We start from the raw sequence: 25,427 nt of genomic DNA, 5'->3' as shown, positions 1-25,427 counted from the left end.
GGCGGTATAGAAATTTAATAAATGAATAAAAGAAAATTGTGTGCCTTGGAGCAGGAACACACACACACACACACACACACACACACACACACACACACACGGTAAAGACAGATGGATGCTGCAATCCTATGCATATTTACTCAGAAGTAAGTCCCAGGCATATATTTATAGGATTGCACGCTCAGTTCATATTCCTAGTATGGAAGTGTGTGTCTTTTAACATAGTGTATATATTTCTATTGCTTTGTTTATTGGCAAAGAGCAGTGGGAGTAGACTGGAAAGTCAGCCTTTGCCGCTCGCTACTCTTAAAGCAGGATCACGCGTAACTCCTGGACATGGTAATTTATTGCATTACTATGTACTGTGCTCAATCATAAGGCCAATATACTGTGCAACTGAATGGGGCAATTACTTTGCGTTGCCTGTTGAAGCACAAAAATGATTGCATGAGTTAATCCTTCTTCTGGGTTGTGTATTTATGAGTGTAATAAATGTCCCAAGCCCTTTTGCATATACCCATCTTGCCTCACTTTCTGAACTCCCTTCGGCAGGATGGGTAAGAGGAAGAGACGAGGAGGCAATACATTTAGGCTTAAGGTTCTCCAGCATTTCATGTGAGAGAGCAGTGGCTGTGGCTGTTACAGCTGTTAGATCCCTGCTCTCATTTCAGACCTACTTCTGTGGCAAACATCAGGGGTGCCTCTCCTTTAAGGAAAGGGGCAGTAACTGCCAAGCTTGGTGATCCTGGAAGCCAAGGATGAATGTGGGTGAAGTTACGGAGGGGTCTCCCAGGTCATATTCCAATGCTCTAGGCCACTATACAACACCGGCCAAAAGGTGTCAAGAGATCAAGAGTGGGAGAAAGAGATGTGCAGCTTTTTCCTTCATGAAAAGGGAATTGGGGCTGAAAGTTGTTCAACTCAATGGCCATATTTCCATACTCATCTTCTCTCTTTTTGTGGGAGCTTGTATTTCTTTGTGTTCTGCTTAAAACTGGTGAAAGATCTAGACAACGGATGGATTTAACATTTTCAAAAAGGGAGAGTCTGGCCATTTTGTTTCTTTGTCCTGGTGGTCCTAGGTATTCCCCACAGCCTGCACAGACAGCACTTAGGAGAGTCTATGTAATCCATTAAATCGGCTACATCTCCCCAGACTCCCATCTTAAGACTGAAGAGCAACGGGGACTCTATGGCTTATTATTATTATTATTATTATTATTATTATTATTATTATTATTATTTATACCCCCGCCCATCTGGCTGGGTTTCCCCAGCCACTCTGGGCGGCTTCCAACAGAAAAATGAAATAAAATAATCTATTAAACATTAAAAGCCTCCCTAAACAGGCCTGCCAGCTCAAAGCACCTTCCCACCCCTTTTGCTTAATATCCAGTCTGATTAAGAGTTCTGAAGAATTTGAGCACTTTTTCACTATTTTATGACATTTTGGTTGGCCTAATAAAGGGAATTGCCCTGCTGTAGATTTTGGAACTCGTAAACACGTAATCTGTGGTTTGTGCCCAGAAACTCCAGGAAGTCTGATAGAAAACTGCTCGTCTGAAATCAAATAGAGCTCATGAAAATCGTTTATTTTTTATATTATATAAAAAAACGCCCACTGAATTAACCCCCCTTCTTCACCCGTTTGTGTCAGTTAATTATAACTGCTTGATTTTAGAAAATAAAATGAGTATTCATCACATGGTATAAACAACAATGAGTGATGTGGCACTTTAAAAACAAACAAAATTATCACTGCAGAAGCTTTTGTGGACTGCAGCCCACTTCACCGATTGCATGGAGTGCTATCCTGGGTTGCAGGTACCTGGATGGAATTGACTGAAGTCTGCAACCTTGCAAAAACATGAATGCCAAGCAGGGTGCCTGTTGCACCATCCCCAGATAATTCCCGCTTTCCCGCTCACAATTCTTGTTTGTTCATTTATGCCTTGGGCTTGTTCCCACTGAAAAGTCATCATTCCGGATAATGTTGCTTCCCCTTTTGTCCATAAACCAATCAGTTGATCAGAAAATCATGGCGTTGCATGAGCTGGGAGGCTGTTATAATAAGAAGCAGCTGTATAGATTTTGACTCGACGCAAGACTGTAAAGAAGGAGAGGAGAAAAAGCATGCTTTATGGCTGGTATTCTTAGACATGGGTTCTACATCTTCACCAGTCCTGCTATTTGCTTTTCTTCCTCTAGCACCTTTTATCTATTTGGAATGCCTCCCTCCCTCCCCAAAAATGTAATAAGTCCTTTCTGGCTTATTACTGCAAGAGCTTTTAACACCCCACCTGCACTCTGACTGTGAATGATTTTTATTTTACCCATTCTTGGTGAAACCTGTGTAATCCTGCCAGTCGTAAGGACTGGCTGAAAGAATCATGTATGCAGTTTTGTAAACATGCCTGCTCAAGTATGCATGTGACACATGGATTTCCCCAGTAATTATCGCCTTTTCCCTTTTGTCTGGAAATTGCTTATTTGAGATGCTTGTCAATACTGTCCCTTGCCAAATCTACCCTTCCCTTGGCTTAATGGCCCATCCATTGCTTTGAAGTGATAAACTCTGGCTGTCTAGACCGTTTCATCTTGTAAGGAACCACAGTTGGGGAATCTTTTCAGCATATTGTCTGGCTTCAAAGGAAGCACTGACTGTGGGAGCCTTGCTAACATTGGCTGAAGGTAAATTAGCATGTTAAATTAATTCAGTTCTCCTTGAAGCTGATTGGGCCAGCGTGCCATAGAAAATGACCCTACCTCCATCTGTAGCATCGCTTAGGGGAGGGGGAGAGGCTCCCGTATCTAGAAATGAGAGATTTCACCTGAAAATGTATTAGGAAATTGAGATCAAATGGTGGATGATGAAACTGCCCCTCCAAACATACATTTTCCATCTTGCCTTCTCAGTCACTGTGTGTGACCTTAGCCAGTCAAGGATCACTTTGGGAGTTTATGTCATGCTGCTATGTAACCAATCAGAATTCATACCGGTAGAGTTGTAGAGTTGGAAGGGACCACAAGGTCATCTTAGTCGAACCACATGCATTGCAGGAATCTCAACTGAAGCATCCATGACAGATGCATAGCTGCCAAGTCTCCCATTTTCCCAGGAAACCCCCGTTTTTCCAGCTGTTCCTAGCTGAAAAAACGGATTTTTTTTTTGTTTTTCCCCGGTTTATTCTGGCGCGGCGGCCATTTTGGAACTGGGCGGAGCATGCTCAGAAGTGATTTTTGATGCTGCTTTGCCCAGTTCCAAAATGGCTTGCAGTGCGACTTCTGGCATGGCAGCCATTTTGGAACTGGGCAAAGCAGCATCAAAAGTCACCACTGAGCATGCTCCGCCCAGTTCCAAAATGGCGGCAGCGCTACTTCCGGTCTGCTATTTCCGCCCGGTCCCTTATTTCTCTGACAGCAACTTGGCAGGTATGGACAGATGGCCATCCAACTCTGCTTTAAAACCTCCAAGGAAGGAGCCCTCCACCTCTTGTGGGAGCCTGTTCCACTGTTGATCAGCTCTTGCTGTCAGAAAGTTCTTCTTGGTGTTTTAAGTCAGAATCTCCTTTGCAAGTGCTTTCTGTGCTGGGCTATGGCAGCATGGGAACAGTGAGTATCATTCACTCCTTAGGACAGCCACCACCAACCTGGTGCTTGCTGGGTGTTTTGGACTGCAACGCCTATCAGCCCAAGAGAACATGGCCATGCTGGGTGGAGCTGATGGGATCCAAAAGATCTGGAGGACACTAGTCAGGTGAAGGGCACAGGGGCTTGTAGGGCGGCATGGCGGCTGCTGGGAGTCGGGGTGGGGTTCCAGGTGGCAGAGGAGCTAGAAAGCAGGTCTCAGAGCTGGTCCTCATAGGAGTCCTCTATAACTTTAGCCACATCTGCCACATAAAGGCAGCTGCTTACTTCATGCAGAGGTCCTCACCAGAGAAAGTGTGGCAGTTTGCTCTTCAGGCCCCTGTGCTTGGAATCTCTTTTGCTGAGATAGGCCTGCATGCCAGGAGAAGAGTGCTTATGAACATATGCAGAATTCAGAGTGCCTGTCTTTTGCAAAGGTTGCAGCACAAGCTGTTGTCTTGTGACTCATTCTCAGCCTGCCTGTCAAGTGCTCAAAGATGCTGTGCCTTATGAGAAATGGCCCGGGTTGGGATAGCAGAAAAGCTTTCAGCTGAGACTAACTTGCAGGCAAGCACACACATACTAAAAATGGCTCAGATGTAGTTTCCCCCTGCCTGCCTGCCTGCCTGCCTCATTCTTCTGTCTTTGCATTCTGGAAAGTGTCCAAGAGGGTAAGATAAAATTCTGGGCTCATGAAATTCAGGCAACCCTGGTCACTACAGAAACCTCAGGAACCTGGGGCTATGCAATGAAGCTGAACGTTGGGCGATTCAGGACAGACAAAAGACAGTACTCCTTTGCACGGTGCATAGTTAAAACTATGGGATTTGCTCTCACAAGAGGCAGCGAGGGCCCCCAACTTGGAGGGTTTTAAAAAGAGGATTAGACAAATTCATGGAGGATAAGGCTTTCAGAGACAGTCTCTACTGTCCGAGGCAGGATGCCTCTGAATATTCGTTGCTGGGAGTCACTGTTACACTCACATCATGTTTGTGGGCTTCCGATAGGCTTCTGGTTGGCTACTGTGAGAATAGGATGCTGGACTAGATGGGCCTTGGGCCTGATCCAGCTGTAGGGCTGTTCTTACATTCTTAAAAAAACGGAAGCCAGGTTCCCTGTTTGTCTTTGCCAGTCAGCTCAGAACCTCTCCAGGTTTTGTTTTTTTCCAAAGGCTGTAGGAAACCTGTCATAATTTCATGCTGCAAAAAAAGGAGTTCTTCATTGCTGAGCCGTGCAATTAAGTTCTGGGAGAGGCGCCTGAGAAATATTACACTGAGTTGTGATATGATCTCCCCATATCAAGTAATTAAAAAAACAAAACAAGACTAGTATTCAAAATATCCAAGCACCCTTCAGGTTACAGCTTGCGAAGCAAAAAGTCCAAGTGCAACGCTTCTAAAACGTCCCAGTTATTTAAAATAACTCATGGCGGTGGTGATAGTGATGTAGTAATTAATGATGAGAAGATAAAGGGATATTGACTCACTGAACAATTTAGTTGAAATAATTAAAAGCTCTTTATCAGCCGCCACGCGTCTGGAGTATGTCTGCCAGTGACCATTTTATGGTGCAAACGTAATGACTGTGATGAGACTCAATTTCCAGTATGCACTGTGTGTGGGTCGTTTAGTGGAGAGCTCTGGGGATGGTGGCATTTTGTGGGCAGGGTTGGAATCCTTGGCGTAAGAGAGACAGAATGGCTGAATAGCTTTGTGCAAGTTATTCTCCAAATCGCTTCCCTGTGAAAATTAGGGTTCACATTTTGTCAGTTTAGAAAAGCAAAGACACTGGACCACTCGGGGATTAATCATCACTGAATATCTCCAAGTAGTTATTTATTAAGACAATAATAAAGAATAGAGATAATTATGTTAATCTCTTGTTAAAAAATGAGCACCCTACTTTCCCTTTCTTTTGCGGTTGGTGAAGAACGACGCAATGAGACAGGATGGTTTCCAACGGGAAGGCAACCTCGAGCCTTTTCGAGCGCTCCCTTTTATTGACAGTTCTAATTGACACCTAATGATTAACCCGTCAGCACAACTTTTAACCAATGATGGCAGCGCGACTCCTATACAAGGTGATGTTCCTGTGCATGTCACTTCCTGGCAACACCCCAAAATGTCTCCATTGCCTATGTGCTGTTTTGCCATGCCCTCTGTCCGTGCTCCTAGCACATGTCACTCAGTACACACCCCCTCCCTGTATCCCATTGTCTCCCCTGACTTGTCTTGACCCATCTGGCTCATCCCGTTCTATCCAGATCCATCATGTCCTTCCTTGCTTCTACCTGTACTGCCATGACCTGTTGCCCTGCTGACCCATGCCTCCCAACCTGTCCTGTTACACGTGTTTTCCTTTCTGACATAGCCGGTATGCCGCGCTATTCCTTCTACTTTAGAGGATCGGCGTGGTGTGCCAGCGCCGATCCAGTTGCATTCCCTACACCCTTCAAACTGCATAGAGCATCATGCTCAATCACACTAAGGTTGCCCCCACACAAAATGCTATTAATGCTGACTCCTGGGGTCTTTGGGTTGTGTGCTTCCCCCTCTCCAGAGATGTTTGTAAATATTTTTGCACAGCTTCTAAGGGGTGACAGGCCAACTGTGTGGCTTAACTGGAGAGAAAGGATGCAGAAGCTATCTGGAGAGAGCCAGGGGCCGCAGAGGCCTTTTCTATACATGATGATGATTATAATAATGATAATAATAATAATCCTATATAATAATGTGCAAGTGTCTCTGCGTTCAGATTCCCTGTGTCCCTGTGTCCGCGCTACTGCGCATGTGCCCCACGGACACAGGGACTGGACGAAGAGACTGGACGTGCGTGCGCTCCCCCCTCTGCCTCCTCCAACCGCCGCTCCCAGCCGGACACCACCTCACCGCAGGGCACGCCGGGGAAGCGAGGGTGGAGGCCGGCGGAGGTGAATGGGGGGGAGGAAGGGCGCCTTTGAGGAGCCTGGTCCGGCTCCCGCCGCGGCGGCCCCGGAGCTCAATGCCACCATCTTGGTCCTCCTCCTCCTCCTCACAACCCTCCCTGGCCCGTGAGAGGTGCCGCCTCCAGCCAAGCCAGGCCAGGCCAGGGCGGGGAAGGAACCTCTCCGCCCCGGCGTAGGTCCCGGGGTTCGGAGAAGCGCTGCACCCCGGGATGTTCTAGCGGGATGTTCTAGCGCCCGTTTACTCAACGGGCTGAATTACACTAGTAATACTAATAATATGCCTCCCATCTGACTGCATTGCCTCAGCCACTCTGGGCAGATTCTAGCAAAATGTAAAAAACACAATAAAACATGTAACATTAAAAACGTCCCTACCCTGTTTCCCCCTTTTTAAGGCGTAGTCATAAAGTAAGCCATGGCAGGATTTTTAACCTTTTGCAAAATATAAGACATACCCCAAAATAAGACATCCCATGTGGAGCAAGACCGCTGAGCACCCCAGCCAACCAGTGGGACTCAGTACGCCGGCTGCGGCAGCAGGAGGAGGAGGCCTGCCGTCCTGCCACCCGGAACCAGCTGCTGGAGCACGGAGCACCCAGCAGCTCGGAGCACCCAGCAGTGCCGGGCGGAGCACCGGAGCCAGCAGCCTCGCCTCCTCCCGGCCGAGGAGGCCTGCCATCCCACCGCCTGGAAACAGGTGCTGGAGCGTGCGGAGCGCCCAGCACCTCAAAGCGCCCAGCAGTGCCCCAAGCCAGGGGCCTGGCCTGGCCGAGGAAACCATAAGGTACCGTAAAAACCGTAATAAAAAATAAGACATCCCACTGAAAATAAGCCACCCTGTGGTTTTTTGAGGAAAAAAAAGTAATAAGACGGTCTCTTAAAAAAGGGGAAACACGGGTATACTGAGCTACCTTCAGATGTCTTCCAAAAGTCATAGTTGCTTACCTGTTTGACATCTGATGGGAGGGCATTCCACAGGGCAGGTGCCACTACTGAGAAGGCCCTCTGCCCAGTTCAGATCCTAGATACGGTCTGAAGTTGCATGATGCAGCAACCTTGCTGATGGTACAAGTCTGGAGATGGTACGACTGTGTCAGAACCCATGATGGCCACTCTTGTGTGTAAGAAATGTGGAATGTGAGCGAAATTTATGGCTGTGTGCACATCAGCATCTTGAAACGTAGCTAGGTCCTGTCCCCACCATGTTCTAAGCTACTTTCTTATGTTGCTGTTCACTCCAGAGATGAGGCGGGAAAGCCTTCACCTGAAACACAATACCTGATTTGTTTCCCTGCGCCAAACTCCGGTTCGCTGAAGCTGTCATCTGCGCATGCGCAACGGCTACCTGAAATGCACACGCCTCAGCTTAACTGCAACTTCTGTTTTCAAATCAGATGGAAACTGGTTTGAGAGAGAGAGAGAGAGAGAGAGAGAGAGAGTGAGCACAACATGAATATTTCTCAAGAGGCTACAAGATACAGTTGATGGTTGGTAATGTGTACTCAGCTTCAAACTGGGAGCACACTGGAGCCAGACTTAATATGAACATATATGCCTATGTGTGACCCTGGCTCCCAGAGAGCAAGGGACCTTCACACTTGCCATGGTTATCAGATGATCCCATGAAGTCATTATAAAAAGGTGGGATGCTTCTTGCTTAACAGATTTGCAAGGTAAATATTTAAAATGGATTGCGGTATAAGCTTCCATGGGCTTTAGTTTGCTTAATCAGATATTCGAAGTATCATCAACTAGAGGATTATATAAATATAACAAATATCAGGGCAGAGATTATTTTTCTTTCAAATTCATAACTTTTTATGCAGGAGCCACCCAATGAGATATTTTATTTGGACCTACTCTAATGGTGACTTTTCAGGTCTGCAGCAGAGTATCCCAGGAAACTAAAATTTATTACCACTGGTTTCTGAATAGTATCATTTTAAAGATCAGATTTGTGTCCTTTTTTAATAACTTGGTTGTCCTGTGTGGATAGCAGAAAATGCATTGTTGGTAGGGCAAATGTCAACATACACAAGGTTGTTCTTGACTTCATGGGATATTTGGTGTTATTTCACTCAGTCAAATAAAAGGCTGTCTAAACTTGTCAGGTGGCTGACATCCCAGGCCTATTTACATTATGAACAGTATCCCTCTGTCATGAAAGCTTTTAAGACCATGTCTGATGCTTTAAAAATCAAACACAGTTGTTTTGAGGTGCAGAAGAAACTAACAATAAACTGCATATAAAATCTATAAATCCTAAAATTTTCCAGAGTAGAGAAATCCTTCTACATTCTTCTGCTAGTTCAAATCATGTTAATTCTCTCTCCCCCACCCAATGTTTTCTGTATCTGACAATTTTCCATACTGTAGCACTTCCTGAAACACATGATGCCGCAATCATTTTCTATTTTAACACCCCAACGAAAAGCACCTTGGGTGGCTTCTCCTTTTTTATGTACAGTACTTTTTATTATTATTTGAAAGTTTGTCCCTCAGCCCTTCTTACTGTATTTTCAGGTCCTTCTCCTCATTCTTTCTCCTTTTTCTTTCCACCTGTGTTACAATAGTGGGGTGGGAGAGCTGGGGGGGGGGGGGGAAATCGCATCAGGCAATCAATGCGCCATTTTGATTTCAGATAGTACATGGGTAGATGAGTCTTAAAACCCGGGACACAAATTTTCACGGCCCTCTATTGGCTACGGTGATTCTGACCAAACAGCCTTCCAGAGCAAAATATACATCCGCATGATCCCCCCCCCAAATATCATAAAATTGAAGAGTTGGAAGGGACCCCAAGGGTCATTTAGTTCACCCCCTGCAAATATGACCGCGAAACCTTTGCCTTTTTGTGGAAGAATGGAAACCATTTTCGTACTATTTAAAGAAGTATTATTTTATGATGAGCACTTTATGGCACTTGTATCTCCTGGCTCGTAGATGGCAGGTGGTTGGTTGACGCTATTCAGCTGCACCTTTTTTTGTCTTTGTGGACAATCGGGTAAAAGCCAATGAAAATAAGATTAGGAGATTTCCAAGTTGCCCATGGATTTTTGTGTGTGCTTAGCAATTGTTCTGCTTGAACCTCTTCTCTCTTCCTCTACTCGGAATCCTCCCTGCACAGCATGGTTATATGATCCATCCCAAATACAAGGTGCAAATTATGTGGCTTTGGGGTTCCCGTAGGGAAAATGTTTGCGTGTTGTTTTCCGTTCGGATGTTTCCATCTCGCTGCCCACAGGTCCAAGTTAGTGGTGGTGATAATGCAGACAAGGCAATTTCCGATGTTGTTGTATTTTGCCAGGGGTGGGGGTGGGGCTTTGTGGGGTCCGTCTCTCACTAATTGACTTTGTGATGTTTTACAGCTTTGCACACATAGTTTTCTTCAGGGACAATGAAGTGTAGGTGATGGAGGGTGAGCGGCTAGGGCGGCTAGGGCGGGCCAAGTCAGTCATTCATATAGAAAACATTTTAGTTGGTGTCACCATGTGCAAACAAATCCCACACTGGGAATACAAACACACCCATCAACATTGGGAATTGCAGGGAATATGTTCTGGTTGTAGACAGGTATACTGTACATACTCCCCCCCCCCCCGGTGTAAAAATATAAAACACACATATATACAAATAAATATATGGACATGGTTATCTGCTGCTGAAAGTGAAGAGAAAGACAAGGGTCCATAGTAGCTCTGAAGCAGGGCTTTTGAGATTCTGCAGCAAACTTGATGTTGCCCGATGGTCTGTAATTGCCTGATGGTTTGGCTGTCTCCTCCTCCTCCTCCTCCTCCTCCTCCTCCTCCTCCTCCTCCTTATCATCATCATCATCATCATCATTTATTATTAGTACGTTTCTGGGCTTTCTCTCCCAGGCAAACATGGGGTGTTTATTCAGCCCCTGACAAGCTGCGCTTACATTGGTGGGTTTGCAGCTATGCAGGCCTGGGTCTACATTAAAATATATTCTGCACCAGATATTTATGGTATGGATTTAATCTTGTGTTAGCTCAGAGGTCCGTATCTTCTAATCCATCAGCTCAAAAATGAGGAGCAGTAATCCCTTGGATGGGGAATATGAGATGTCGAACTTAAATGAGAAATGTGCAGATTTCTATCCAACATATTTTAGAAATTTATTTCAAGGGGACATGGAAATGTACAGATGGGGAATGAGGTTACTGTATTTGGTGCATCAGCAGACTCTGCTCCCATCAAATGCCTATCTAGAGTGCTGTTTTAAGAAAATGGTGTGGTCTCTCCATGTCTCTAAAAGTTTGGGCATGGCAGGAGTGAGGCAGGCCCTGTTGCCAACATCAAAAGCAGAGACCATTTTTTCGCACAGACCAGAAAGCAAACCTGATGTAAAAGCTTCTATAGAGAGTTACAGGTAGGTAGCCGTGTTGGTCTGAGTCGAAGCAAAATAAAAAAATTCCTTCAGTAGCACCTTAAAGACCAACTAAGTTTTTATTTTGGTATGAGCTTTCGTGTGCATGCACACTTCGTCTAGTATCTGACGAAGTGTGCATGCACACGAAAGCTCATACCAAAATAAAAACTTAGTTGGTCTTTAAGGTGCTACTGAAGGAATTTTTTTTTTATTTTGCTTCTATAGAGAATCAGGTCTGTTGCTTTTCAGAGGCTTCCTGGCTGTAGTTCCTCTCTTTTGCCAGAATTTGTTGGTGGTACATGGACTTGAATCCCTTTCCAGTGCTCCCCAGGTTCAGTAGTTACCGTGTGCTTGAATCTTGGCATATCCAGATTTATTTTCAGAAGTAACAAAGAGCCTTTTGGCTAACATCTTAAGCTTTCATGGACTGCAGTTTGCTTCATCCGATGAACTTATGCCATCATAAATTTGCTAAGTCTTTAAGGTACCACAAGGCTCTTTGTTGTTCTTGCTGCAAGGGACTCGCACTGCTACTCCTCTGAAAATGATTTATTTACCTGAAGGTTGCCTTGAAGAAACTCTCTTTGTGCAAGGAGCACTGCGAAGAATGCAGAGGAATGTGGAGCTGTCGCTGTTAGCTGCTTTTTTCCCTCTGCAAGAGCCGTTCCTGGGGAATGAAAGCCATTGTGTGATTGCAGTTGAAGACTGGGCTCCATTCAGTCTGTGCCCATAGCTGCTCGAGCGTTCTGTGGGTCACCCCCTGGAATTGAAAGAGGGCCACCATGTGCCAGAGGGCCCCCTTCAAACTGGGAGGAAAGACCCATACTGTGGCTGTTGCTTGTGGTGCCTGCCTCTATAATATCATCCATTCTCCTTCCTTCTCAGGCTTTGGTTGTGGGTAAGCGAGAGTCTGAAATCAGCATAAACTTTCTTTCATTTCCCCCCTCTGCCGTCTAAATCAAAACCAGCTTTTCGGATTAGTCATAATTTATTTAAGAAACGGGGGGAGGGAAAGTAATTTTCTAGTCTAATCCAGCCTGACAAAAGCATAGATGCAATGGCGGGAAGAACAGTTCAGGTTGGCTCAGGCTAGAATTGCCCTGCAGGTGATTTAAAGGATGGAGTGAGGGGACCTTGGGATATGCCGGGGGGGGGGGGCAGAGATACACAGAGTGGGGTATATGGTAATATCTCCCTGTTCCAAATCTCCTCCTTCAAACCTCACCTCATCCCTAGTAAATTCTTCCAAAGGATGGGGCAATAAATTAATGGCATACTTGGTCATTTGCTTCCGGGGTTTGGGTTCTTTAACAAACTTATTAGGTTTTGGTAAATTACTGTAGAAGGCTATGAAAATATGACACACACTACAAAGGACAACAGGACTGACTGAACATGGCAGTTTGTCTGCAGCTTGTCCACATTTAAGCATTATGTAGCTGTCAATCCAGGGACGCGGGTGGCACTGTGGGTTAAACCACAGAGCCTAGGGCTTGCTGATCAGAAGGTTGGCGGTTCGAATCCCTGTGACGGGCTGAGCTCCCGTTGCTTGGTCCCAGCTCCTGCCCACCTAGCAGTTCAAAAGCACGTCAAAGTGCAAGTAGATAACTAGGTACCGCTACAGCGGGAAGGTAAACGGCGTTTCCATGTGCTGCTCTGGTTCGCCAGAAGCGGCTTTGTCATGTTGGCCACATGACCTGGAAGCTGTACACCGGCTCCCTCGGCCAATAATGCAAGATGAGTGCCGCAACGCCCGAGTCGGTCATGACTGGACCTAATGGTCAGGGGTCCTTTTACCTTTAGCTGTCAATCCATTTTTCCCCAGGTGGAATTTTGAACATAGTGACACCCATACATAAATTGATTTGTTTACGGGGAGCAACTTTGGTCTTTCCCATGCTTGCCAGCACACATACCTACTTAAAAACAAACAAACAAACAAAACCCCCTATCCAGGAAGTGTGCAAAAGTGCACAATCAGGCAGTTGCAGCTTCTCAACACAAACTTTTGCAGTTTTCTGGTTTTGTGCAAATCTGAGGGAATTGAAATTAAAATATAACTAAGGCTATGCTCCTCTGTTCAGGAGTGCACTGAAGAAACAAAATCCTTGAGGATGTAGTGGGCATGGAGGCAATAGTAGCAAAAAGTGATGGTTGATCAACCCGCCCAAAAACAAATTGTCTGGGACCCCAAGTGGAGTGGGTTGGAGTCTAATTTCTCTCAACATATTCCCGTATTAAGTAATCCTGAATTTACAGAGGGAAAGCACTGAGACTGGTATTGCTTGAAGGTAATGTCATGTGAACTACGCAAATTAAAATGGAATGCAAAACAGCTGCAAACACACAGTGAACTCTAGTGTGGGCAAGCCCCTCTAGGGTCACGTTCCTTCACCAGTTGGTGATCTCAAGTGTAGGCAGGAGTAGTCTTTTCTATGCTCTTGTCATGATGTTAACTCGTACTACACATTTGGGATGGAGAAGAGGACGACCTTGATGCACAACTCCCATTTTTAGCAGCAGCCCCTGTATTTTGTATAATATTTGGTTCTACTATTTCACTTCCTTAAAATAATTCGGAAAGGCATCTCTATTGTGGATGGCCCAGCCTTGTGGTGGAGAGTGGCCTTTTGGCTCTAGTTAGTCCTGTGATTTCAATCACACACCCCTCTCTTTTCCCCCCATTCCCATATCCAGCCCTTGACGACTTCCTAATGTAAAAACAACAACAACAACAACAACAACAACAACAACAACAACAACAACACATTTTCCTCTGCAAATGTGGTCCCCTAACCTTTGGAAAAGGCACAGTTACAGTACAAATGACTGTGTATATAAGGCAATTTGCCTCGGCATGCCAGTTTCGAAAGAACACATGATGCTTGTTGTCTTTGTGGGTTTCCCAGAAGCATCACACTGGCTGTTGTGGGTCCAAATGGACATTTTGCTCCGATCCGGCAGGGCTCTTTTTACGGGTACCACCTATGCCTTTGTTGTTTATTTTTTCTGAACGCTGCAAGATGCTTTGAGATCTCGGTATTAAAGGTTGTTTAGGAAGACAGGTATTTTATTATTTACAGCTTTCCCCATAATATCCTCTGCGGCTTTGCTTAGGCAGTCTATAAATGGTTCAAGCAATGGATCTCCTATCCACTTCCCCTGGAGAGACTGCCTGACAGTCTAATGGTTGTTTAAATTCCCTTCCTTGCTCAATTTACTCTGGCAAATCCCCTTTCCCCAGATTTTCCTAAAGCATCCACAGCCTGCACATCTGCAAGGAAATACATTTGAAATCCGCCTAACTATACTTTATTTATATGTTCATTTTCATGTCTTCTCACAAAAACATGCTTTTAGCAGCCCTGGAATCCAAGGGCATATCTATACTGCAACTTAAAATTGGTTTAATTGTCTTTCACCCCAGGAAATATGAGGGGTTTTGTTCTTTAAAAGGGGTAGGGAACAGACAACCTGCGATACTTTGTGGAAAGGCATGACAATGAAAACAGGCACAAAGCAAATATACTTTGAGTTGTGGATTGGGGCCCAGTTCTTTCCAGCTTGACTTTCCTCAGTTTTTCTGTAGCTTTTTTTTTTAAGTCACTGATGTGGCAGACAGTGCTGGGCCTTTTGCATATAAAACAATAACAAGGGCCCCTTACTTTCTATATCTTGCAAATGTGCACATTTCAGGGAGCTAGGATTGGCTGTTGGTTTCTCACATGTGTGTTGTTGTTGTTGTTTAGTCGTTTAGTCGTGTCCGACTCTTCGTGACCCCATGGACCATAGCACGCCAGGCACTCCTGTCTTGCACTGCCTCCCGCAGTTTGGTCAAACTCATGTTCGTAGCTTCGAGAACACTGTCCAACCATCTCGTCCTCTGTCGTCCCCTTCTCCTTGTGCCCTCCATCGTTCCCAACATCAGGGTCTTTTCCAGGGAGTCTTCTCTTCTCATGAGGTGGCCAAAGTATTGGAGCCTCAGCTTCAGGATCTGTCCTTCCAGTGAGCACTCAGGGCTGATTTCCTTCAGAATGGATAGGTTTGATCTTCTTGCAGTCCATGGGACTCTCAAGAGTCTCCTCCAGCACCATAATTCAAAAGCATCAATTCTTCGGCGATCAGCCTTCTTTATGGTCCAGCTCTCACTTCCATACATCACTACTGGGGAAAACCATAGCTTTAACTATACGGACCTTTGTCGGCAAGGTGATGTCTCTGCTTTTGAAGATGCTGTCTAGGTTTGTCATTGCTTTTCTCCCAAGAAGCAAGCGTCTTTTAATACACATGGGTGTATGCAATGCCAAACACACCTTCCTGACACATGGGTCCACTCTGAGTGAGCGTGCGCCTGGAGGTGCCATGAAACTGCTTCCTAATTGCACAGTTAAATTGTATTAAAACAAAATTCATTTTCACAACATAGCCTACAAAAGCCTTTCAAAGAGAAAATCACCTGTTACTGAAATTTATCTTCTGTACTCTCCTATGCAGGAAGGTGTGCAAGTCCCCAATTTGTAATGATGCGTGAATCTCCCTCTGTGGGAAGAGACTGGGGTCCCATCAGATGGATAATGTTTTCTCTGAAGCCGCAAACAAGCAGAAAACTAGACATCCCTTTGTCAGTACCTCTGAACCATAAACTGGAGCAAATTCAGTTCCTGGCTGATGGATTAAGGCAGGGGTCCCCAGACTTACCGCGCAGCGGGCCGGAGAGCAGGGGAGTGCGCGCGCAGCGGGCCGGAGGGCGGGGGAGTGCGCGCCCGTGCACATGCACACATGCACACGGTCGGGAAAAAAATCGCCGAAAATCGCTTGTGCGCATGCGTATGGGCCTCCCCCGACCCGGAAGTGCATCGGAAATGACCTCTTCTGGGTCGGGAGAGGCCCATACGCATGCGCACAAAGGATTTTCGGTGATTTTTTCCCGATTTTTAAGATCGTCGCCGCGCCGCGTGCCGTAAGAGCGGGCGGCGGCAGCGGGCGGCGGGGGTTGTCGCGGGCCGGATTGGGAGGCCGATTGGGCCGCATCCGGCCCGGGGGCCGTAGTTTGGGGACCCCTGGATTAAGGTCTAGTGCAGTAGGGCATGTCATTTTAGGGGATTAAACTTAAATTTATTCAGTGAAGGGTCTTAAAAATAAGTTTTCAGGTGTGAGGAATTCAAATCTGCTATTATTTTTGTGACTGGACAACACTTAGCTCTTAATCTCTTAATCTCAAAATTGTGGTTTCATGGCCCATTTCGGGCAAAATAGCCCTGCATTGCGAAGCGGTTGGGCTAGATGACCCAACTCTACAATTCTATGATATCAAGAACATAAACTGCTTTCAGAAAGCAGCTTAAAAAAAAAATCACTATCTGAAAATGTCAGGCAATACTTTATAATAAGTACTTGACAATATTTTTAAAATTATTTCTATGCAATTTTAACATTTTACTTACCAAGGAAAGTAAATTATATTAATTTAACCAAAATATGTTTTGATTTCCCAAGTCATGTTACAATTTTTTCAGCACCCTTCATTTTTGGAATTTGAAATTCAGGACCCCCCCCCACACTAGTGCAGGGACAGATTAACATGCGTATGTGTGTGTGTGTGTGTGTGTGTGTGCGCACACACACCTCAAGACCCTTCAGTTTGGTGGTGTTTAGCAGCCCCCCTCACCCTGATCCTATCACCTGCTATTTCCTTATTGAGGTGTGCTTCCATAACACTTGACTCCAGTGAGGTTGGGATACAGGACATCATTGATAATCTGGTGTGGTGGGTGGGATGGATCTCTATCCCATCTTGGGATACAGTTCACTCCGTTGCCCCCAACTTGAGTGGCTCATATTGAGTGGATTTTCTGTTAACTCAAGTCAGCCATTAACCAATTTGAGACGGTTAGTTAGGTTTGAAGGCCAGGTTTGCAAAGTTTGCACAAAGCAAGTCAACAGCAATGCAGTTTGTGGAAGCTCCTCCATAAGCCACGCATAAGATGACACAAGGAAATCCAGGTTGCTCAATATGGATTCTTGCCTCACTTTGGCTATTGTTAAGAACAGCAAACTGTGCTGAAATAATTGGAACAAGAATTGGCTGGTTTAAGAAGAAAAGCCTTGCTGGACCCAAGCAATGAGTTCTAGCATCCTGTTTCCAGCTGTGTCCCACCAGATGCTTTTTGGAAGCTTAAAGCAGGGCAAAACTGCAGCATCCTGCCCTGCTGGTCCCTTAGCAGCTGTTATTCATTGATATTCTGCTGCTGAACATGGAGGTTCCATTTAGTTACAGTGGCTAATAGCCATTGATTAGTCTGTTTTCCATGAATTTGTCTAATCCCCTCTTGCAGCCATTTAACTCCATTACCATTTCTGGTGCAGTGGTTTCTTTCAGCCAAGACTGTGTTGTTGTTTTTTTGCCGTCTCTCCTTTCAGGTGGAGCTGCCTATGCATGTAGATCTGCAGGCCCCCTGGCCCATTTGGAACATGTGCTGAGAGGCAGTTGTGACTTATGGAAGATGCGGGAAGCTCTGAAGAAGCTACGCGGATCCTAACGCCATCATGAGAGGGAAGAGGAGATCCACAAGGATGGTTTGGCTGTGGATGGCATCCATCCTCACTGTAGCATCTTCTCTAGAAGGTAAATAATAATAATAATAATAATAATAATAATAATAATAATAATAATTTATTATTTATACTCCACCCACTCTGGGTGGCTTCCAGCAGAAATATTAAAATGCAATAATTTATTAAACATTAAAAGCTTCCCTAAACAGGGCTGCCTTCAGATGTCCTCTAAAAGTCTGGTAGTTGTTTTTCTCTTTGACATCTGGTGGGAGGGCGTTCCACAGGGCGGGTGCCACTACCGAGAAGGCCCTCTGCCTGGTTCCCTGCAACTTGGCTTCTCGCAGCTAGGGAACCGGCAGAAGGTCCTCGGTACTGGACCTCAGTGTCTGGGCAGAATGATGGAGGTGGAGACGCTCCTTCAGGTATACTGGGCCGAGGCCGTTTAGGGCTTTAAAGGTCAGCACCAACACTTTGAATTGTGCTCGGAAACGTAATGGGAGCCAATGTAGGTAAGTGCAATATTGGTGCTTTCTAGAGAGAAATGGGCTTATAGTGACTGTCTTTTCTATGACTTAATTGCTTGCTCATGGGCACTTGCTGGTCAGCTTCAGTAGGGAATGAGAACAGAGGGTTTTAAATTAAAGAGTTCGTTGATCCTGGGTGGGATTTTCTAGCATAAAGATCAGTAAGGGAGGAGGAGAGGAATCTTCGAGATGCCTTTGAGATGTTGATGGTTTAGGGCTTAATAGAATCATAGAGTAGGAAGGGACCACAAGGATCATCTGGTCCAGCACCCTGCAAAGCAGGAATCTTTCACCCCACGTGCAGCTCGAACCCACACTCCTAAGATTAAGAGTCTCATGCTCTACCAACTGAGAGGAATGGGCTGTGATTCCTTGTACTTGTGGGTTTAGGAATGGGGTTTATCCCCTGCGTTTGAGTGGTGCTGGTTTAGAAAACAGGAAGATTTTAGAGATGGTGGAAGAAGATTGGAAATTTTTTAAAAATATATTTGAAAAAACATTGTACAGTGGAACCTCTGTTTGCGACCGCCTCCATTTACGACGAACTCGGAGAGCGACTGCCGCGGACCCGGGAGTATTTACATTCGGGTTCTGCGCGCGCATGCACAGAAGCGATCTGCGCAGCGCTTGTGTGCTCTATCGGCGCTTCGCGCACGCGCAGAAGCGTGCCTTCGGCGAGCGACGAACTCGGGGAGCGACCGGCTCCCCGGAACGGATCGTTGTTGTAAACTGAGGTACCACTGTAGTATGTAGAAAATTATTGCCCTTAGTGAAGATAAAATAGGCTATAAGCATTAAAAGTAAGATTTTGGTGTAGAGTTAGCAAATGTAGAATTTAAATAATTGGTTAATAGATAAAGAAATAATTAAATTAATAGTCGGTTATTAGATGATGGGGAATAAATTGCTAAAGATGTAATATAATGAAATTCAGAAAGAAGGGAGCGAAGGAAGTCATTTGAGGAAAATAAGGTTAACATAAGAAAAGTATGTATCTGTTTTTGTTTTTAGATTTGTTTGTTTAGTTGGTATTGTTGTATTGTTTTTTCTTTGTTGTTTTTTATAAAATGAAAATATATTATTGAAAAAGGAAAAAAGAAAGATTTTGAGTGAGGTTTTGGGATACATTACATGACGCCGTTGGAGATGCAGTTCATGGCCTGCCATTCTTGCCAAGAAGATAGAAAGAAATGAATGTTTGTTGTTGTTGATTTATTTATTCCTTTCTAAACAGCCATCTCAAGGCAATTAAAATAATTTAAAAACGGTTAGAAACAGGAAAACAGCCAATACGCTTTAAACAAGGCCCTAACAAAGTAGATTCCCCTTATGGGGTGCTTGCTTCTGTTTAATGAAGAGGTTGGAAAATGGTAGAAAGTAGTCAGGGGGGGGCAAATATGTGGAGTGAGAGAAGAAATAAAAACCTGGGAAAGAGAGAGGGGGAGATGGAAGGGCAAAAGTGTCATGACTCATGAGCAGCCCTGTTGCCGGGCCAAGGAAAATCCCTGTGGCCAGATGTGCTCACTGACCTGAACCGTTTCACGATGAATGCTCATCTTTCCCTCACACATGAAAGCCTTTGGAAGAGACAGGTCAGAAAGCAGGAGTACAATTTCTGGAGAACCGAAGGAAGGAGGGAATCTGTGATAGAGTGAAGACGAGAACAAAGGGAGATAAGAAAAGTAAGAGCACCTCTGCAGGAAGGAAAGTACAGTGGTACCTCGCAAGACCAATGCCTCGCGCAATGAAAAGCTCGCAAGACGAAAGCGTTTTGCGATCTTTTTGTTGACTCACAAGACGAATTTTTCTATGGCTGTGCTTCGCCAAGACTTTTTTTTTGCTTTGCTTTGTTTACATTGGAAAACCGCAAGACGAAATTTTCGCAATACAAAACGACTCGCGGAACGAATTAATTTCGTCTTGCGAGGCACCACTGTACCGTCTGGAGAGAAGCAATGCTTTGCTTGAAGGAAATGGGTAGAAGTTCTGGGAAGGCAGATGCAGCTGTTCGTCATCAGCTGGGGGGAAAAAAGTGTGGGGCTGTCTCTTATGAATGGCACACGTGCATTTTTAGTGGTTGGGTTTCTCCGCCATAAATAGGGAAGCAGCAACTGGGAAAGGTCTGGATCTCTGATGGTTATGCATAAATCGTAGGAGCCCAGCTGGCAACTGGCAGCACCGGGCTTACATTTTCACAGCCGATGGCACCGCATGCATCTTGTAACGCCATTTGCATTTTGGCATTTTTCCTGCTGGCTAAGAAGCAGGGTGTGTGAGCTGGCCCATAGAGGATGCCGCAGATGGCCTTTCGCTATCCTAAGCAAAGTGCAGCAGGAGGATTGAGAGCCAACAGTGGGAAATGATTTTACCACTTCTTGAGCAGGAGCAATAATAATAATAATAATAATTTATACCAGCCTTCATTCAAATATCACAAGGTGGTTTGCAATATAAAAACACAAAAATACATACTATAATAGCAAACAAAAACAATACCCCCCCTTTTTAAAAAAAGGCCTTAGATCAGGCATGTCAAACCTGCGGCCCTCTAGATGTTTTGGCCTACAACTCCCATGATCCCTAGCTAGCAGGACCAGTGGTTGGGGAAGATGGGAATTGTAGTCCAAAACATCTGGAGGGCCGCAGGTTTGACATGCCTGCCTTAGATTGTTTAATTGACCAGAGGCCTGGGAGAAGAGGAATGTTTTTGCCTGGTGCCTAAAGATATGTAATGAAGGTGCCAGGCGAGCCTCCCTGGGGGAGCATTCCACGAGCAGGACATGAGATAGAAGGGCCCTACAATTGAAGCTGGGGGAAAAAACCTTACTTCCTCTACCGTGCCATCTAATAGGGTACAGTCGTACCTTGGTTTTCGAACGGAATCTATTCTGGAAGTCCATTCGACTTCCAAAAACGTTTGAAAACCAAGGCACAGCTTTTGATTGGCTGCAGGAGCTTCCTGCACTCAAGCAGAAGCCGCAGAAGCCACGTCGTATGTCCGGGTTCCAAATAACGTTTGCAAACCAGAACACTCACTTTCGGGTTTGTGGAGTTCGGGAGCCAAAACGTTTGAGTCGCAAGATGTTCGAGAACCAAAGTACGACTGTATGTATTTGTCGTACCCTAGCTCATACCCCGTAATTTCTCTAGCTCTATTTCCACATTCCCTCTCCATTAATTTATAAAACATTTCATTTCACTAGGTATCACTGAGATAACTTTTTAAAACAGTAACTACCAGGATTCTCCCCAAAATGTTAACCTGCATGTATGATGACGGTGCAAAATTCCATGTGTGTTTTACAGCTGTGTCCCTCTGCTGTCGGTGTTCTGCTCTGTTGCCCTTTAGCCAAATCAGTAATGATTACATGCTAAGCCTTTCCTAGCTTGCCCACCATGTCATCTGTTGCAAGGCATAGTGTGATTGCATTTTTTGCTCTACTTCACACAGAAACTCCCAGTTTCATCTCGGTTTGGAATTGGTATCCCAGCAAAGGCCCTATTGTTAATGTTATTGTTACTGTTATTGTTATTACTGCCATTCATTATCAAATTCCAGGACGGTTTACAGAATATGTTAAAACAACATTAACTCAAAAGCATAAATACAGTAAACCACATTTTAAAAATACACAAAACAGATCAGTAGAGAGTTGAATATTAAAGATCAGCTAATGCTTGGCAAAAGAAAAAAAGAGGATGAAGCACAGTTAAAGTTGGGGCGTGTCGTATTTTGGAGGAGAGGGACTGGGTGCCACAACAGAAAATGTCTGAATGCCAACAGATGTATGCAGACAATGGTAGAATCAGGAGTGTCTGATCTATAGATCTCAGTGCAGCGGCAGGTCAGTATAAGGGAGAAGATGCTCCCTCAAGTATGCTGGTTCACAGTTGATAGGGCCTTATATCACCTTGAGCATCACCTTGAGCCTGGCCCAGTAACGTATGGGCAGCCACTGCAGGTGTGACATGCTTGCGGTAGATTGCACCGCTTGGCAGTGTAGCCAGTGGATTTTGCACTAGCTGGATAGGATGCATAGGCCACTGTGACCAGACTATCTCCACCCAGGAACAACCATAGCTGATAAAATGCATTTCTGGCCACTGCAGTCACCTGAGTCTTCCTTGACAAAGATGAATCATGGAGTACCTCCAGTGAAACCGATCCTTTAGGAGGAGTGCGATGCCATTTAGAGCAGACACCCTCCTACCTTATTCTTTGAACTAGGAGTCACCCACCCACAGCACTTCCATCTTACCAAGGCATCAGCTTCAGTTTCGTAGTCTTCATCCACCACTCCACTGCTTCTAGGCACTTGTCCAGGACTTGCAAAGCCACACCTGGTTAAGATGCAACATCGTGCCATCGTGTGCTGGTGACATTGTGCTCCAAATCCCCAGTAACCACACCCAAGGCTATGTATTCATGTTGAACAGCACTGGGGACAAAGCGGTGCTCTGTGGCACTCCACAGTGCAAAATCCAAGGGGCTGACATACAGTCCCACCCAATGCCACTCTCTGAAACCAGTCCTGGAAGTGGGAGCAGAACTATTGCAATAGGTTGGCTCCCACTCCCAACCCACAGAGCCATCCAAGGGGATATTTATGGCTGATGGTATCAAAAGTCACTTAGAGTCACTTAGAGAGCACCAGGGCCTGAAACCAGATTGCAATGGGCTTAGTAAATCTGCTTCCTCCCTGAAGCTGATCCGTCACCACCCTTTCAAGAGGGTGCCTAGTAAGGGGATATTTGCGACCGGGAGATGCCATACGCTGCTGGATCCAGGATTGGTTTTTTTTCAGGAGTGGATGCACTACTCTGCCTTGTTGAATTTCTGATGCACATATTGTAATTCAACTACTATGGCAGACAAGAATTCTTGACCCTCCTTATGCCCAATTATATCCAATTTTAAATTCAGTCATGGAAACAAATTATCAGTAGATAGAGGCACAACCTTTTTTGCACACACTGCTCTGAGGCAGGGAGGGAATTAGTATATTTGGATGCACAACATGTTACAGAAGCTTGGAGATTTGCATAGAAAGGTTGCATAGTGCAGCGAGGAAACTGGGGAAAACTCCCCCCGCCCCACCTCCAATTCAGGAAATTCACATAAGCGGTAAAACCAACCAATACTTTCAGACTTTCACCACTACTCCAGTGGTGGCGGCACACTTTTCAAGGAAGATACAGAAGACAGGGCAGGAGGAGAGAAGTTGTGAAAGCATTGGTCAAACCCCACTGCCCCTCATTACTTCCCCTGCAAGTAGCTCCCCACACTGTTTTGCAGGGGGAAGATAGCAGCCCCTACGTCCCAGCCTTCTGTTTGCCACTGAACATCAGTCTCCCTCCTAAGAGCAGGGAATTGTCATAATTTTGAGTTCACATCTCACTGCTTGGTTCTTGAAGTGCACAGGACAGCCCCAGGTGAAAAGAAGGAATCGTGTTTGTTGGAGCTTCAAAAAAGTCAATCAGAAAGGAGAAAGTTGTGAGAATCTAGGCGTCAGGAAGAGTCAATCCACCAAATTACTTTTTGCGTTCTTTTTAGGCAGTTCTTGCACTGGCGGGAAGGCAAAGCACATGGGAAGCTGGGGGCTTATCTAGTTTGCAAGCTTTCAATGAGCCAGTGATGAGCAGATAACTCCTTGCTATAAACACCCAACCATCAGTTTGGGTGCCGTTTTAATTGATCCCTTTTGTTTGACGCCCCTTACGTAGCGTCCCAAAGCAGAGTTTGGTTGTTTGGTGGGTCCCGAGTTGTGCACCCCATGTTGAACGCATTGTAATAGTTTTGGAAGTTACCAGAGCCTGGAGGTTCCTGGTTAAGTCATCTCTGTCTAAAAGAGGCTGCAGCTGGCGAAGAACCTTAGCTGGGAATAGGCAATCGTAGCCCGCAAGGCCGCCAGTGAAAATGTTGGATCCAGGAGCACCCCCAAGCTATGAACCTGGTCCTTCAAGGCATGCAACCCCATCCAGAACAAGCCACCTTCCAGCTTACGGATGCAAGATCTTGGAAAACGTAACACCTCTGACCTTTCAGGATTCAGTTGCAATTTGTTCACCCACATGCAGCCCATCACTGCCTCCAAGCATCGGTCTAGCACAGGCACCCCCAAACTGCGGCCCTCCAGATGTTTTGGCCTACAACTCCCATGATCCCTAGCTAACAGGACCAGTGCTCAGGGATGATGGGAATTGAGGTCCAAAACATCTGGAGGGCCGAAGTTTGGGGGTGCCTGGTCTAGCACCTCAGCTACCTTTCCTGATTCAGATGGAACAGGGAGAAAGAGCTGGATGTCATCCATACATATGGCATGTTCAGGAACCAACCCCTCGCCCCCTGGGCTTCTTGAAATTTTTGACTTTTAGAGGTGACTGAAACTGAAAGAAAACCCCTGTCAAGTTTTGCACCCTCATATTCTTTGAAAAGGCACCCCCAACATTTCCTCAGAAGGCAAAATACGGCCAGAGCTTCAACGGGGATGGAAAATAAGGGCAGCTGATGTGTATTTTATCATGATTTATCCTTTGCTTTCCTGTGCAACTTCTAATGCAGGTTACTGTCAACACTTGAAAAGGAGGATTGTTGAGCACACGCCTCCCATCAATTGTCTCGTGCTGCTTGCTGCCAACTTCCCACTTTTTGCATCCAAAGAAAGTTCTAACCTACACAAGCTCATGCTGCATTCAATATTATTCTGAAAAGCTGCTACAGGATTCGTGCTTTAAATAACTGTAGCCAACCGGTCTCCAAACATGGTGTGAATAAAATGCTGAGATAGCGTCACGCTTTCCTGTTTGTGCGTTGGCTGGCCAAGCTGATAAGACGGCACAGTTTTCTTCTGTAAATTGAAGCGGTGGAATCTGACCTCCCTCTTCATCTTGAAATGCTTCTGAATGCGGTAGAAGAGCCGCCCCATTCCCCAGATATAAACCATGAAGACATTGTGCTGAAATACACAGCAGGAGCAAGTCCTTAGACATAACGATGACCTCGCCCTTCCAAAGTAGCTGGGCTTGGCTGAACGGGGAGGCATTTCCCCAATTCCTTGCCGTACTTGAGTGACAGGGGCAAAAATGTGGTTTGATTTAAAGCAGATCCGGCAGATCAGTGTGGGGGTGCTCAGCACAGCAATGATAACAGGATGCTATCCTGTTAGCAATGTGAAGGGGAAGCGAAGCCCATGTTTCCATCCCTTGTGTGGCCAAGTGCCTGTCAATCAGAAAGCAAAACGGGCCTGCTATAAATAAAATAGTGGTTTTCCCTACTTGAAGGACTCCCTAGGTACACAGAAGTATTTAAGAGGAAAACTTGAAAGAAAATGTAAAAAGAAAAATTAAAAAATCTAACTGCCCAGGTGCCTGTGAGCTCCTAGGA

The 25,427-nt window shown here is 45.4% G+C and overlaps 1 protein-coding gene across 5 annotated transcripts in view; it reads left to right on the top strand.

The window, feature by feature from the left end:
* Positions 1–25,427, top strand: part of LOC118075359 (ephrin type-B receptor 5) — a 155,198-nt gene that overhangs the window by 32,689 nt on the left and 97,082 nt on the right. For all 5 annotated transcript variants that reach the window (XM_060268951.1, XM_035097271.2, XM_035097274.2 and 2 more), the window contains one exon: positions 17,385–17,589. In XM_060268951.1, coding sequence (XP_060124934.1) covers positions 17,511–17,589 — 79 coding nt within the window. In that variant the 5' untranslated portion in view covers positions 17,385–17,510. The remainder of the gene's footprint in view (positions 1–17,384; positions 17,590–25,427) is intronic.

The sequence above is a fragment of the Zootoca vivipara genome, chromosome 16 (genome assembly GCF_963506605.1).
Source record: "Zootoca vivipara chromosome 16, rZooViv1.1, whole genome shotgun sequence".
In the NCBI taxonomy this organism is placed as follows: domain Eukaryota; kingdom Metazoa; phylum Chordata; class Lepidosauria; order Squamata; family Lacertidae; genus Zootoca; species Zootoca vivipara.
The sequence above is the reverse complement of the archived record's forward strand: the minus strand, read 5'-3'. Positions and strand labels throughout refer to the sequence as shown.